General features: G+C 43.0%; 1 protein-coding gene across 2 annotated transcripts in view; it reads left to right on the forward strand.

Moving 5' to 3' along the window:
* The window catches only part of SEMA5A (sema domain, seven thrombospondin repeats (type 1 and type 1-like), transmembrane domain (TM) and short cytoplasmic domain, (semaphorin) 5A), a 559,453-nt gene that overhangs the window by 481,965 nt on the left and 60,525 nt on the right, over positions 1-16,963 (forward strand). For both annotated transcript variants that reach the window (XM_010847535.1, XM_010847536.1), the window contains 2 exons: positions 1,505-1,648; positions 11,519-11,666. In XM_010847535.1, coding sequence (XP_010845837.1) covers positions 1,505-1,648; positions 11,519-11,666 — 292 coding nt within the window. The remainder of the gene's footprint in view (positions 1-1,504; positions 1,649-11,518; positions 11,667-16,963) is intronic.

A 16,963-nucleotide genomic window follows, 5' to 3' on the forward strand; every position in this document is an offset into this window, starting at 1 on the left:
ATATGCAGAGACACTGGACTGGAAGAAACACAAACTGGAATCAAGATTGCCGGGAGAAATATCAATAACCTCAGATATGCAGATGACACCACCCTTATGGCAGAAAGTGAAGAGGAACTCAAAAGCCTCTTGATGAAGGTGAAAGTGGAGAGTGAAAAAGTTGGCTTAAAGCTCAACATTCAGAAAACGAAGATCATGGCATCCGGTCCCATCACTTCATGGGAAATAGATGGGGAAACAGTGGAAACAGTGTCAGACTTTATTTTTGGAGGCTCCAAAATCACTGCAGATGGTGACTGCAGCCATAAAATTAAAAAACGCTTACTCCTTGGAAGGAAAGTTATGACCAACCTAGATAACATATTCAAAAGCAGAGACATTACTTTGCCAACAAAGGTCCATCTAGTCAAGGCTATGGTTTTTCCTGTGGTCATGTATGGATGTGAGAGTTGGACTGTGAAGAAGGCTGAGCGCTGGAGAATTGATGCTTTTGAACTGTGGTGTTGGAGAAGACTCTTGAGAGTCCCTTGGACTGCAAGGAGATCCAACCAGTCCATTCTGAAGGAGATTAGCCCTAGGATTTCTTTGGAAGGAATGATGCTAAAGCTGAAAGTCCAGTACTTTGGCCACCTCATGTGAAGAGTTGACTCATTGGAAAAGACTGGTGCTGGGAGGGATTAGGGGCAAGAGGAGAAGGGGATGACAGAGGATGAGATGACTGGATGGCATGACTGACTCAATGGACATGAGTCTAAGTGAACTCCGGGAGTTGGTGATGGACAGGGAGGCCTGGCGTGCTGTGATTCATGGGGTCACAAAGAGTCGGACACAACTGAGCGACTGATCTGATCTGATTATAGTCTATATCTTTGTCAGATTATTAGAGAATAGCCAAGAATCTGAATTTAAAATATCCTTTCTTCATTTTTAATAAAGCTTGTTTTATAACTTTGGACATTATGGTACTCTTTATCAACACGAATGCCATCAAGAGAGTTACTGATTGTCACTGCCATTAATATATTTTAAAGGAAACATTTAGATGATTATTTGATTCAATGTGCCCTTTTCCTAGATTATAACTGATACAGTACAAATCAAATAAAATTATAAAGGCCAAAGGTTCAGGGATGCATCTCTAATTGCTTGTCAAAAAACAAAAATGGCATTATTTTTCATTAGCTTAACGTTTTCACCATTAAGCTTTCTTGTTTCTAATTAGCCCGTTTTTAAGTTATTTGCAAGTACATGTAAAACTTGACTCTCAAATTTTCTTTTTTGACTCGAAAATCAGGTTCGGGGGCGGGGACAGATTTCATAGTAGCTGTGGTTCCCGAGACAGTACATTTCATTGATTCCCAGGCCTCCTTGCTCCCATAGCCTTCGTAGCCCGCGGTCAGTGGTCCCCGTGGGGGCAACCCCCGTGCGAGCTTGGGGGCGGGTGCAGATAGAAGTTGGGCCTCAGGCAAGTTGACCCCAGTGACCCTGTTGCTTCTTCCCCCAGGAACGGAGGCTGGACCCCCTGGACCTCGTGGTCTCCCTGCAGCACCACGTGTGGGATCGGCTTCCAGGTGCGGCAGCGGTCCTGCAGCAACCCCACCCCGCGGCACGGGGGCCGGGTGTGCATCGGGCAGAACCGCGAGGAGAGGTGGGTACCTATCCTCTGCGCCTCCGGGTTGCCACCCTCCTGCTTCCTGTCATCCCGGTGCGGTCGGTTTCCCTGCGGTTTCAGTTTCTGGATCCAGCTCAGCTTGTCTGTGGCATCCTTTTCTGTTGAGCTGAATGACCTCTTTTCTTTCATCCTTTAATTTCGACCAAAGCTTGGGGTGGACAGCATCACTGGTGGGGGCACCGTGGAGCCTGCAGGGTTCACTCAGCCCAGCGGCTCTTGAGGGATGAGAGACACGGGGACAGCGGGCATCTCTTTGCTGGGCTCCCCAGAGACGAAGCAAGTGAGTCTGCTGGGGAGTGACTGCTCTTATTAAAATTCTGCTAGACTGGTCTCACACCTCCAGTTCCAAATAGGGCCTGAGCTGGTCCTGGGTCCAGATGGTGTTGATCAGAAGAGGTAAGTTTTCCATCACGACTGAATTAAGCACTGGCACCAGGTGAGAGCCATAGTGAGTATTTTGGCTATAATTACAACTACACACTTGTCTATTAACAGGACCCCTCAGTGAACCTGCAGGACAACCCAGAGGGAGGGTTCCTTTTCCATGTGTATTTTAAGCTTTTAGCACGTCCATGGGACATTTCAGTTCAGTCTCGCATTTAACAACTTGTTGCTCTTTGTAGACTCAAACATTTGGTTTTGGCCTTATAAATCTGCAGTTGTGATAACTGGCTCTTCCTTCCATATTTAAAGTACACCCTCGTTTATGGTTTTGGGAGAAAATCCAGGTAGGTGAATTCCACGTCACCTTTGTGAGTCTTAACTCTCCACACTCACATCAGTTTATGTTCTTGGTCCATGAGAAGCAAATTGGCTTTCAGTACTTTTTAATTAAATTGTATCCTGTGAAATGACTTCAGTGGGTGCCTCGTAAAAATACCTATGCAGTTATTGGCTTATGTGATTAATATTTATACAGACAAAGCCAACAGGCTTAGTGGGTAGGTAATTCTCCATCAGATATTTATTACAACCTGAAATTAACTGGAGAGAATCGTTTTCTTCTCTCTTCATTGTGTTCCTAAATCACCAATTAAGATTGCATTCTTTTGACTCAGAGAAAAATGAAGGATGATTTTTACAAGGCAAAGTTGGTTGTTTTTGAAGTAGTACCCTGTGACAGTCTAACACAAGCCTGTCATTTCCAATCTGACACCAGTTGATAAGTGGGAAAGTCGATTATGGGAAAGATGTCTTCCAGCATTAGAAGGTTTTAAATTGGCTAGAAGTTTTAAATGCTGCATGTTGTCACATAATAGAGCCCATTCAGGTAAAGTGACCTCTATCCACCCCTAGAATCACAGCACCTCCACAAACCTCACACCTGTTATCACCTTTCCCAAGCTGAGCACACAGGAAGGAAGAAGCTGGTTAATTGTGTGGTTAACATCTATATATGTTCTGTATCCATTTACAAGTGTTCATAAAGCTTCATTTTCAGAAAAAGATCAGGATGGTTAATGTGTTTGGGGAACTTTCGTTTAAACTATTCTTATTTTACAGAAGAAACACTTTTGGACTACATGAGTATTTGCTTGAGGAGGGAACTTGAACTAAGTAATAGACATGTGGATGATAAGAACAGGGCCTGTATCCCCAGGGAATCTCCCTTTGAAACAGCCTTTCTTAGGGGGTGATTGAGAAGTTAATGAAAGCTAGAAAAAACAAATGCATGGCATCTCTTTCTTGGCAAAGAACTCTTGGCACTAAGAACTCTTTCTTGGCACTAAGAACTCTTCACTAGCAAAGAGTTCTTAGTGTCTTTGTCAGGTTATGTGGGAAGTCTCTCTACCTAAGTAATATAAAGAAATACCATCCTAATTTTGACAAAAGACATATTTGAGAACTGAACTTAAGATTAAAGGAGACCCTGATCTTCATGGGAAGGTATGAAAGAACAAGGGCTAGACATATACACTCATTAATAAGGTCACATCATGCTTATTTAAACACCATCAAACCTAAAAATGAGATACGATGAGATGAGATGGTTGCATGGAATCACTGATGCAATGGGCATGAACTTGGGCAAGCTCTGGGAGATGGTGAGGGACAGGGAAGCCTGGCATCCTGCAGTCCATGGGGTCACAAAGAGTCAGACAGACACAACTTGGTAACTGAACAACAACAAACCTAAAAAACTCCTGAGTGGCCACAAATGAATAAATTGACTCTCCCGGTAAGGTCCCTAAATTAATGCTAAGTGACTTTTTATTTGTGATCAAATCTCCAGTATGTGAAAAATTCAGTGAGAACATTATTGCAACAGAAATCTCAAAAATGTTCACATTGATTTTTGTCTAAATAATGGATAAAGAAAATATCCAATTTCTGTTCTAGATGTACTTTAAAAGGCATGGGCATGTGTTTATCTGTTCCAAAATTTTTGGAAAATTATTTTCTTGAGTAGTAAAAACTGAGTAGAAGTATTGATTCCCAGAGAGGCTGCCCACAAGGATGAAGCAGTGGACCCGTGTAAATATTATTGAAATGCGAATATCCTTGTCTGTATTCACTTTCTCCTGCTGTGTAACAACAGTTCTGCAAACTTACTGACTTAAAACAACACACAGTTATCACCTCTCAGTGGACTAGGAGTTCCGTTATGATTCACCTGGGTTCTCTGCTCGGCCAGAGCTGTGGTCTCATCTGAGGCTCACCTGGGGAAGGATTTACTTCCAAGTTCATGTGGTTGTTATTGGCATTCATTTCCATCAAACTGGGTACCTTGGTTGCTCACTCATTGTCAGTCTGAAACTGTCCTCAGTTTTTTGACAAACAAGCCTTCCCAATGTGGTCACTTGCTTCCTCAAATCCAGCAAGGAAGAGAATCTCCTTGCAAAATGAACATTACTGTCTTATGTAATATCATCACAAAGGTGACATACCCACACCTTGCCATAGTTTATTGGTTAGAAGAAAGTCACAGACCTAGTGCTCAATCAAGAGGAAAGATATGTACATCATACACAAATGTATGCATTGCAAAGGATGTGCACATCAAGAGGCAGGAATTGTTGGGCTCAACGTAGAGTTTATCTGCCATCAATGATGACCTGTCCTTATCACATACAACATCCAATTCACCCCATCTCCAGTTTCCTCCCAGTTTTATACCATTCAGTCATTTCTCCAAATCTGGAACCTTATTCAAATCAGACTCAAAGTGAATGAGTCTACCTGGGTGTAGTTCATTTCAGCCTGTCCATCTTAAAGTGTGAGGCAAGTTATCTGGCCACCAACACACTCAGCGGACACATGGTGGGGCAGGCAGAGGATAATAGCTATGGTTACTTCTGTTCAAAAAGGGGGAAATGGAAGGTACAAAGAAATTTCCGTAAAAATTCTGAGATCTATGCAGATAAGTGTATGGAGTTGCTTGATGAAGTTGCAAAGCTTGGGGGTGATTCTCCACAGTTCTTAGCTCTGCTCTCATGTCTGTTTCCTGCTTGACCCTTCCTTTTCCATGAAAGGTAGCATGTGCCTGCAGCTGGTTAGTTTAATGAGCCTGCTTCCTGCCAGTGGAAGTTTGGGTTTCCAACAGCCTCATTTCATTTGTACTTTCTCCATATATTCAGTCTCAGCTGGTGATCTTTTTGCTGAAGTCAACTTCAGAAGCCTGCCATGAATTTCCTTGAGCTTTGCTCCACTAAACAGTCTACACCCACAGATCTTTCTGAGACAGGCCTTCTCTAGCTGGGGCTTCTGCTAAGACAGCTGAGGGACAACACCCTCCAGCTTTCTTGTGATTGAGAAGATCTGTGACTCTTGCTCTTTAACTTCTGAAAGGACTCCTTGTGGGACTGAACACTACTCTGATCTTTTGATGCTCCTGAGGTTTTAACAAAAGGTTGTACAGTCACAACTTCAGTTTTTTACTCTTTGCCAGCCATTCCTAGTGGTGCTCAGAAGCTGCCTCTTCATCTTAGTAACTTTTGCCATCAGGAGAGGCCAAGAATTTCCTTTCTGTTTAATATTATTTCCCTCAATTTCTTTTTCTGCTGCCCCAATGGCTCAGTGGTAAAGGATCCACCTGCAATGCAGGAAACATAGAAGACATGGGTTTGATCCCTGATTTATAAAGATCTCCTGGAGAGGGAAATGGCAACCCACTCCAGTATTCTTGCCTTGGACACTACTGAAGAGACTGAAGATGCATGCACATATATATGTACACACACACACACACATTTGTAACATAAAGGGAAGGGAAGTCGCTCAGTCGTGTCTGAATATTTGCGATACCATGGGCTGTGGCCTACCAGGCTCCTCCGTCCATGGAATTTTCCAGGCAAGAATACCGGAGTGAGTTTCCATTTCCTCCATCTCCAGGGGATCTTCCCGACCCAGCGATCAAACTTGGGTCTCCCGCATTGCAGGCAGACGCTTTACCATCTGAGCTACCAGGGAAGCCTGTAACATAAAATTGTCATTTAACCATTTTTAAGAGTTTGACTTAGGAATATTATTACATTTAACTATTGAGCAACCATAACACCATTTCCAAAACTTCTGCATCCCCCAAAACAAGAACTCTGGAACCAATAGTTGATAAATCTGTCTAATAGAAGATTTAAGTAAGTATTGAGTAAGTAGAATCATATAATCTTTTCTAGTTTGTATCTCACTTATTTCACTTAGCATATCATTTACAAAGTTCATCTTGTAGCATGTATCAGAACTTCATTGCATTTCAGGCTGAATAATATTCTTCTGTAATATTATACTAACAGTTTATTCAAAGGGATTAATTTTCTCTACCATGATTCTCAAAATTCTACTTGCTTCTACTCAGTTTCTAGTCCTGAAGCCTCTCTGATATTTTTAGATCCTTCTTAAAGTAGCTCCATGTGTCTAAGTATCAAGATCTGTTCTAGTTGTCATTCATAAAAATATTACCGCAGACTTAGCTGCCTAAAACACCACGTGCTTTATTGGCTCACAGTGTCTCTGGGGTCGTGGCCTGGACAGAGCTTAGCTGGACCCTCTGCTTCAGCATCACTCAAGGGTGCACCAAGGTATAGACTGGCCATAGTCTCATCTGAGGCTCCTTTGGCAAGGGGAGGGGTCTGCTTCCTAGATTTCTCCTGTGTTATTGGACTGAAGCTGTTTTCCAGAAACTACTCTAAACTCCTTGCCTCTGGGACTTTCACATCTGATTGCTTACTTCTTCAGAGCCAGCAAGACGAAGGAACTTCTTGAAAGAAGGATAATACAGGGTTAGGTAGCATATCATGGAAATGACAATCTGTCATCTTTGCCATATTCTGTTGATTAGAAGCAAGTCACAGGTCCCACCCACACAGAGTGGGAAAGAATTACACAAGATGTGAATTCCAGGAAGTGAGGCTCATGGAGACCACGCTAGCGTCTTTCAGTTGTGTTATCAAAGTAAAGAGACCCAGCCACCAATCGGGGTTTATGATATGATTTTTCTGTCTGCACAGGCAAGTTTGCTTAATCCCATGATGAGCCAAAGTGATGCTCTTTGCAAATCATTATCACTACTCTTTCCTAATGGATCCCTTAGCTTCTTCTTGGGGAAAAAATAATATTGTGGAGAACTCAATACTTGTACAGTTTCTCTGGTGCCACAGAAGATTCCATTCTCCCAGTGTGGCCCAGAAAAGCAATGATCACTTAAGAGTAAATCAAGGAGAAAACAGTTCTCACAGGGTCTGATTGGTTCAGGCTAACAGGTTTCGTGAGAAACCAACATGGGTGGAACCAGAACAGAACACAATTTGTAGCGTGAAGAAATAGAACAAGGGAAAATGATACAGTTTTGAAAATCTAGTCCATGCAGGATTATGAAAGATAGTTCTCTTCACAGAGGTTAGGTCTGTGGGAAAATGGATAATTTATGGAGAAATAGCGCCAGGCTATTAATTCATTCTGAAATGCAAAATGAGAATGAGCAGTCATGGGAAAAATGAAAATCTTAATTTTTAATGCATCGTGAAATGCATCTGTGACCATCGGTGCTCTAAGAGGCTGGGGGTCCGAGAGAGCCAATAAGATTTCAGAACTGTTCAGCTTGTCCTTTGGTAAAAGCCAGCCATGTATAAAGGACTCAGTAATGAAGAGCAAATGGCTGATATATTGTGTATCTATTTTATCCGTAAATTAATAAAAATCCTTGCACACCCAGAGTCACCGAGGTAACTAAGTTTGTGTGTGCTCAGTCGCTATGTCTGACTCTTCACGACCCTGCGGACTGCAGCCTGCCAGGCTCCTCTGTCCATGGGATTGTCCAGGCAAGAATGCTGGAGTGGGTTAGATGCCCACTGTTGTTCATGACCAAGTCTGTAATTTAAGAAGAGACACGTCTCTCTGGCACGTGTTTGTTGGGTGACGGAGTAAGAAAGGCAGAGGGCCAGTGCTCTCTTGACACTGCAGAGAATCCAGAGCTAGGAGCTTGTAAGGGCTCAGCATCTGAGCAGACTCCCCCAAGGTGAATTTTTGAGTGAAACCTAGACATAAATGACAGACTAGCCCGGAATGTCTAGTGCTCTCTGACTTCTCTTGCAGAGGACACCAGTTACATTATCTGGTGTGCCTTTTGTCATAGAACTACTATAGGAGAAGAAAGAGAAGAAAAGCACATTGTTGACCACCTAAAAATGCAGCCAGGGGTATAATTTATAACATGGATAGAAAGTTCTAGGCTACACACAGTTATCAGGTTCTCCTGTGGCAGACTTTCAGCTGTAATAAACGTAATAAACATCATGCTCAGAGGGGAGCATGATGTAGACAGAGATGAGAAAGGATACCTGCATTCTGATTTACTTTCCTTTTGGTAAGTGGTAGCTCCACTGCTATGCTTTTTATTAAAAAGTCAAGGGTTTTATGAGTACTATAAATAAGATTTTCCTTTGCCCGCTCTACTCTTAATGTGGGTTTGTTTTTGGTTTAGAAAGCTTGAGGAATTCCAGACCCTTTACATGTCGGCAACATCACTTTGGAAACTGGGGATGGTCTTCTGTCCACATTGAGAAAGGTTCCGCATGGATATTTTTAATTTACTGCTAAGAATTCTGATGTTTTGAGTATTCTTGACTTACTTCTTCCAAACACCTTCTTAAAACAAATGGCAGTTTCCTAGTAGAACAATCATTGCACTGACATGGATGTTAATGGTCACTGAGGAGTCAGGATGCTTTGCTTTACGTCTTGTAACTGCACATTTGCAAAGGTCTGGCGCTTTTCATCTATTATATCCTCAGTTTTGTTTTCAAGGTCATACTCTGTTAATTAGAAGCCTCCTTCCCCCTCCCTCCCACATGTAAGACTGTCCGGAGTCCTGAGCTGTGACACTCAGGACCCTGGAAGACTGTCTTATGAAGAAGAGCGAGAACTCTTTAGTTTCACTGCCTACTCTTTCATGAGAAGATTTAGAGGCGAAACCGTTTTCCCAATTAGTCCCCGACTCCCCCTGTGCTGTGAAATATCAGCCCTCTCTCCCTAGAAGTAAGCACGCCACCCACTTTCATTGGAGAGGCTGACTTTAGACTCTACAGTTTATTTATTCATTTGTCTTGATGTCCACACAGTTGCCATCTTGTTCCCCCTCTACCACGGATGTCCCATGGATGTCGCTTCCTGTCTCTTGCCATCACCATCGTATTTGTCCAACTTGGGGTGTCTCTGCCTCAGATTGTTGCAAACACGCCCTCTTGGCTGGCATCTGCTCCATCAGCTCCTCCTAATCCACCTTTGGGAACTCAGCACCACCTCCATGCAAGCATGGAGAACTCTGCTCCTCTCAGGGGCTCCAGTACCATCAGGATGAGGCACCAACTCCTGCAGCCAAGTCTTCACTCCAACTCTGACAGTACTCGTTTTTTCTCTGGAGCTTGAGATTTCCTTGGTTCCTTGAAAATAAAGCTCAAGTTCCTCCACTCCATCTATATAAAGACAGATCATTCCACTCTCCTCGACTTTTTCTATTCACTTCTCTTTAAGCACTTTTTAACCACAGTCTTCCCATTCCTGTTGTTCAGTTGCTAGGTCATGTCCAACTCTTTGTGACCCCATGGAGGGCACCCTGGTTCCCCTGTCATTCACTATCTCCTGGAGTTTGCTCAGATTCATGTCCATTGAGTCAGTGATGCTATCTAACCATCCTTTACCGCCTTCTTCTCCTTTTGCCTTCAATCTTTCCCAACATCAGGATCTTATCCAGTGAGTCAGCTCTTTGCATCAGGTGGCCAAAAGTATTAGAGCTTCAGCTATAGCATCAGTCCTTCAAGTGAATACTCAGGGTCAATTTCCTTTAGGATGGGCTGGTTTGATCTCCTTGCAGTCCAAGGGACTCTCAACAGTCTTCTCCAGCACAATTCGAAAGCATCAGTTCTTCGGTGCTCATCCTTCTTTCTGGTCCAGCTCTCACATCCCTACATGACTACTGGGAAGACCCACTCCTGCTTTCCATTCTTTCCCAGAACGCCCAGTGATGCTCTCTGTGCTTCATCCTTTGGACTCCCTTCAGCTTGGCCTTTTTGCTTTTCATGCTTGTATATATTCCTGCATCTACCATATTCCTTAAATGTCCTTCATTTGATGGAAAAACAGTTGAGTCATATCAGCATTTGCTGTCAGGAAACTATGCTGCCCAAACTACCTTTCTTACTTTTCTGGAAATCAGCTCCTTACCTCTGTTTTTTGCTCATTATGACAGTGTTTTTCTTACTATGGAGAACAGTATGGAGGTTCCTTAAAAATAGATAAACAACAAGGACCTATTATATAGCACAGAGAATTAAATTCTATATCTTGTAATAAAGTATAATGGGAAAGAATCTGAAATGAATATATATATATATATATACCGAAACACTGCTATACACCAGAAACTAACACAACATTGTAAATTAACTGTATTTCAGTTAAAAAGTCTGTTCTGTCCTGCACACCCTGGGCTTGTGTCTGTTTCCCTTAGTGCAACTCAGGTTGGACACACCTGAGATAGGGAAGCTCCCTTGATGAAGAGGAATAGCATCTTCTTACCTGTGGGCCGTAAACCCGTGCATTGCCAGCTTGTTTCCTTCTTATTCTTTGCTTCTCTCACTTCATTTTATCTCACTTGTAGTATGAAAGACTGAGGAGAAATTTGACATATCTAAGCCTAAGGATGGCTTTGTATATTTGGCTAAGAATCGGTAATATGAATATATACACAGACGCATAGTCGGTCACTAACACAAACAGACTGGTTGTCAACAGTAATTCACCTCTTTTTGGATAACAGGTGCGCATCGAAATTAAGGTTGTGGGACATCATTCTGGGAGAGTCTACAAATAAATTTAAAAATACAGTAACCTAGGCAGTGTGTGGCTGGAAGCTTCATACTAAAATTAGACTAACTTTTCTATAAGGTATGTTACTAGGATTACAGGCCTTACTTGATTCAAGGATGAGAAATGAATCCCAAACACAATTTGCTGACTTTGTATTCATAACCTACTTTATCTTTCAGTGTTTATGTTTCGAAGATAAATGCCCTACTTAGGTATTTTGTGTGTGTTCTCGTTTTTCCGAGCGTCTGTTTGAAGGGCTCTGTTTGTTTCTCCTCTAATTGGCTGCACAGGAAGCTCCATCCTGCATCGTGAGTCTAGCATCTTGCGTTGTCTCCCGCACATCCCATTGTCTGTGCTCACACAGCATGGCCAGCGCCGCATCCGCCTCCTTCCCTGTGCGACCACTCGGAACACTGAAGCGCCCCTCCACGCGGAGCATGCGCATGGGTTCAACATCCGGTGCAGGGACAGAGAGTGGACAGGCCCGCGGCCTCACGTGACACTAAACGGCTGCTTTTCCCCCTCTTGGTTTCCCCGTTACAGATACTGCAATGAGCATCTGCTGTGCCCGCCACACGTCTTCTGGACAGGATGGGGACCCTGGGAACGGTGCACAGCCCAGTGTGGGGGTGGCATTCAAGCTCGCCGCAGAACCTGCGAGAACGGGCCTGACTGTGCAGGCTGTAACGTGGTGAGTAGTCCTCATCCCCAGCCCGCCGTCTAGAGCTGGGAGACCAGAGTCATCCAACACTGGGTGCTCTGCAAACACTGAATGCTACACTCGCAAAAGATGTTTTGCAAACACAGGTGCTCTGCAGAGACTAGGTGGTCTCACTGACTAGATATACAACGAACAGGAGCTTCTCAGTAGACACTTGATGTTCTGCAAACCTAAAATGCTCTGGAACTTGATGTGCTGGAAACTTGATGCTGTGAATCCAGTGCCTATTCAGGTAGTAGATGCTGTGAATCATGTCTTTCTGGCTAAGGAGAATGTCTGGAGGAAATACTTGGAATTAAGAGTATCCTGAAGGCTGATTGGAGGAAATCTTCCCGTATGGGATAAGCTGCCCCAGGAGTTTTCCAGTTCTTGTCTCTGAGCTAGTACAAAAACTTCAGCCTGCTTAACTCTGGATGCTATATTTGGTTTGGGAAATGGGATAAAATCATCAAACTGAGCCCACACTAAGTTGTTAATGTAGCATGTGGACAAACCTTAGACACTGAAGATTCACCAACTTTATGGGGCCGTTATCAGAGCACATTTGGTGCCAATTTTAAGGGCATCAAAGACAACTTATGGTTTTCTTTGTCTTAGGCCTCAGTGGGTCCTATTTCTCCTAACACTTTGGTCTGTCAGAATTCCACTTGTGCGAAGGTCTGATGTTGCTCTTCCTGTGCCATCTGTCAGAATGATTGAGCACCTAAGTCTGTGGGGCTTTGGCTTCATTTGCTTGCCCCCAGGGCAAACATTGCAGAGTGACTGTAGAGACAGTAGGGATGCCTTGGTGGGGAGGTTCAGCATGAGAAGGTCTGGTTGGGCATGCTTCCTTGCTGATCTTCCAGTTGGTCTTTGCAGTAATTTTGTAACCTTGGCTCATGACACATAGAAGGTTTTTGTGCTGCTGTACAGTTTGTTTTAGTGAGACCTAAAAACCACACAGTTCAGATAGTCTTGGGAAATTTGGAGAGGGGAAGAGGGTTATGAGATGCTTTGTCAGATATTATACCCAACCCAAGGAGATTTTGTTATTGGGATTTGCAATTAGATTTGTTCCCCTTTGCACTGGCAAAGATATTGCAGTAGCTTTAGCAGAATCTATTACTGATTATAGAAGCACTTCTTTCCAGGTCAGCCTGAACTAACTCAACCATGGAATATCTTAGTGTTCAGTTTGCTGCTACTGCTGCTAAGTCGCTTCAGTCGTGTCCGACTCTGTGTGACCCCAGAGACGGCAGCCCACCAGGCTCCCCCGTCCCTGGGATTCTCCAGGGAAGAACACTGGAGTGGGTTGCCATTTCCTTCTCCAATGCATGAAAGTGAAAAGTGAAAGTGAAGTCGCTCAGTCGTGTCTGACTCTTAGCGACCCCATGGACTGCAGCCTACCAGGCTCCTCTGTCCATAGGATTTTCCAGGCAAGAGTACTGGAGTGGGGTGCCATTGCCGTCTCTGAGTGTTCAGTTTAGGATGATGTAATTATTGATAATTCAGATACTGAGATTTAAAATTATTTATGAAAATGTGACAGGTAAATCTGTGATCATTTAGAAGGTCTAGGAAACCGTTCAAATGTGGTAGGTTTGTCCTTTCTAAAATATATCAGTCCTGATCCAGATGGTTTGGCGTCTATCACTCAGGTCTCCACTCTCAAGTCAAAATTTGTCTCCTCTGCTGGTAAACCATAGGGACGGATGACCTGAGTGGAATTGCACTTTAGTTTGTAAACTTTGCACTACAAAGAACTCATAAACCATTTCAAGTCATTAATTTTCTTATTGCAAACTTACTTAAATTATTACATATAAAAAATTTAATGAAAGAAAAGTGTAGCCTGTCTCCTGTGCAGTCACTGGACTGTGTGTGTGTGTCTGTGTGTGTGTGTGTGAGATACATGTGATTATATGTGTAAAACTTGAATGTCTTCCTAAAATGCTCATGTATTTGTTTTCTTTGTGTCTAAATTTGCAGAATTTGGTTTATGGAAACTGTAACATCAGTTTTCAAATTTAGAAGAATATCAGGAGCATCTCTAAGGAGTTTAGTATAAGTTTTTAGGTATTTTAGTCTAGTTTTCTTTTTCTTCCCCTCCGTAGTTAAACTACTGGCCGTGTAATTCCTGGAGGTATTATTACGGCACACTAGAGCATTCTGTTCTTTATAGTAGAGGCACAACTTTTATTTTTTTCCCACATTTTTTTTCCTATTTATTCCACTTTCTGTCTCTTAGCGAAATGAAGGAGAGGCTTGGTTTCTTTGGCTTGCTTAGAAAACGTATCCTATCAGTTCAATTCCTAAGATGCTTATTTAAAAATAATAGCTATTTAGGTAAAGTGACATGTTGATCATATTCTAGCTGCAGTTTAGACATCTTTGGCCACAATGTATGTTTGTTTTTGATGTTTAGTCTTCTATTGAGATGGTGGCACACAGCATTGTAAATTGACCATACTCTATTATAAAATAAAAATTAAATATTGAAACAAGAGAATTAAAAAAATACAAGGATATTTTAAATTGGTAAAAAAAAAAAAAAGATGTGGCTGTAAGTATAGGTAATTTGTTGATTTTGGAGTCACACATTTTGTTATCTGCATGCCCGTGTCTGGCTGGATGACATCAGGTGATATTTCTGAATCTCTGGCTCCTCTTCTGAGAAGAGGGTGATATTTCATCCCTCCCAGAGCCACGGTGAGTATCAAGTGCAGTGATGCCCGTGACCTCCTTCCAGAAAGTCTCAGCTTCCTTGTGAGTTCTCTTCCCTACTTTCACTTCTTTGTTATTCCTGGTCTTCAGCTGCTCCTTTGAGTTCAAGCTTGTTAAAAATTATTTATACTAATGAAATGTTATTCACACAGTAAAGGACAGACTCGTGAAAAGTATAAGAACTTAAATTTCATAAGCACAACAGCAGCCAGTAGAAAAAGTGTTGCATTCAAGTTCAAGAATGAATAGGATATAAAAGACTTGAGAATCTTTTCTTGCTCTGCCATTTTTAACTTGAAATTTCCCCCAAAATATCTCCCATGTTTCACCTGTGATATTCATATGTCCTTGTCTTTGAATAAATCTCCAGGCCTTTATTTAAATCTCAGTAAGAGACGGTCATGGAAAAGACTCTGATGCTGGGAGGGATTGGGGGCAGGAGGAAAAGGGGACGACAGAGGATGAGATGGCTGGATGGCATCACCGACTCAATGGACGTGAGTTTGAGTGAATTCTGGGAGATGGTGATGGACAGGGAGGCCTGGCATGCTGCGATTCATGGGGTCTCAAAGAGTCGGACACGACTAAGCGACTGAACTGAACAAAACTGAACTGAAGAGATGGTCAGTCAAGAATCCTCATTGAGAACCATTAGTTTTTTTCTGTGAATCTCAGCTCTTAAAGTTCTAAATGTTGGTATCTCTTCACAATCCTGATTTTATATTTTTTTATTGTTGTTAAATATGAAGAAGTGGGCTTGCTGGGATCGGATGGTAGTTTTAGTTTTTATTGTTTGAGGAATCTCTGTGGTGTTTCGCATAGTGGCTGCACCATTTTGCATCCCCATCTATAGCATGCAAGGGTTTCAATTTCTTTATATCCAAAAGAATTGAAACCAAGATCTTTAAAAGCTCTCTGAAGCACTATTCACAGTAGGCAGGATGTAGAAGCAACCTAAATGTCCATCTACAGATGACAGGATAAAGAACAGGATATACATAAAATGGAATAGCATTTAGCCTTTAAAAAGGAGGAAATTCTGTCATATGGAACAACATGGACCTTGAGGACATTATGCTAAGTGAAACTGTCCATTCACAGGAAGACAAATAGCATGTGATTCCACTTATAAGGAGGTATCTGAAACAGTCAGATACTTGGGATCAAAGACTGCAGCGGTGTTTGCCAGGGGCTGGGTGGAGAGGGAGATGGGAAGATAAAGTTTTAGTTAAGCAAGATGGACAAGTTCTAGAGGTATGCTACAACACTGTGCCTACGGTCAACAATACAGTACTGAACACTTAAAAATCTGTAAGAGGGTCGCTCACATGTTAAATCTTTATCATGTTTACCATGATAAAATAGCATAATAAAAAACAAAGATAAAAGTAAGTTCCAGATGTCAAAGGCTTGGAGGCCCCAAGCCTTGGGTTGTTTGGGGAGCTCACTGACACATGCAGAGGGAGGGCCTGGCTCTTTTGCAGCCAGTTAATTTTGTGACCCCGAGGTCTGCCCACTGTCCTCTGGGCCTCTGTCTCAAAGCTAGCTAGAGGCCATGTGTGCTGGCCCTGAAATCACTGATGCTCTGATCCTGATACCCCTTTCCTGGACCCTGGGGACACATGTGTCCTTCCCTCGTGGCTGAATCCTCTGATGAGTTTGGAATGAGATACAACAGGACACTTAATGGACAAACTCCTCCCACTTCTAAGTAAGCCGCTCTAGAACCCATATGAGCCCTGGGTCCCACTTCTAAGTAAGCTGCTCTAGAACCCGTATGAGCGCTGGGTTCCGCGTCTAAGTAAGCCACTCTAGAACCCATATAAGTTGCTCTAGAACCCAAATGATCCCTGGGTCCCACTTCTAAGTAAGCTGCTCTAGAACTCATATGAGTGCTACATATGAGCAAAGGGTCCTGCTTCTGAGTAAGCTGCTCTAGAACCCGTATAAGCTGCTCTAGAATCCATATGAGCACTGGATCCCACTTCTGAGTAAGCTGCTCTAGCCGCTCTGGAACTTGTATGAGCATTGGGTCCCGCTTCTGAGTAAGCTGCTCTAGAACCCGTATAAGCTGCTCTAGAATCCATATGAGCGCTGGGTCCCACTTCTGCGTAAGCTGCTCTAGCCACTCTGGAACTTGTATGAGCACCGGGCCCTGCTTCTGAGTAAGCTGCTGTAGAACCCATATGAGTGCTGGGTTTCTCTGGTCCTTGCTGCTCTTCCACAGCTCCCTTCACACCTGTGGGCTCCCAGAGCATGTGGGGAAGGCACAGGTGACAGGTGAGGAAGCTGGTGTTACACCCCAGCTCTGCCTGTAAGTACGCAGGGCGCTTGGGGCCCTGTTCCATGTCTCCAGTCAGCATCCTTGAATGCAATCCCCTGGCTGTCTGGGAGGATGCACAGAATGTATGAGACATATGTTTATATATCATTGCTCAGTAACAAACCCAACAAGGCAAACTGAAATAGAAAATGTCACCATCATTATTGAAGCTTCCCAGGTGGTGCTAGTGGTAAAGAATCTACCTGCAATGCCAGAGACCACGGTTCAATCCCTGGGTCAA

Source organism: Bison bison, unplaced genomic scaffold, assembly GCF_000754665.1.
Source record: "Bison bison bison isolate TAMUID 2011002044 unplaced genomic scaffold, Bison_UMD1.0 scf7180017864250, whole genome shotgun sequence".
Lineage (NCBI taxonomy): Eukaryota > Metazoa > Chordata > Mammalia > Artiodactyla > Bovidae > Bison > Bison bison.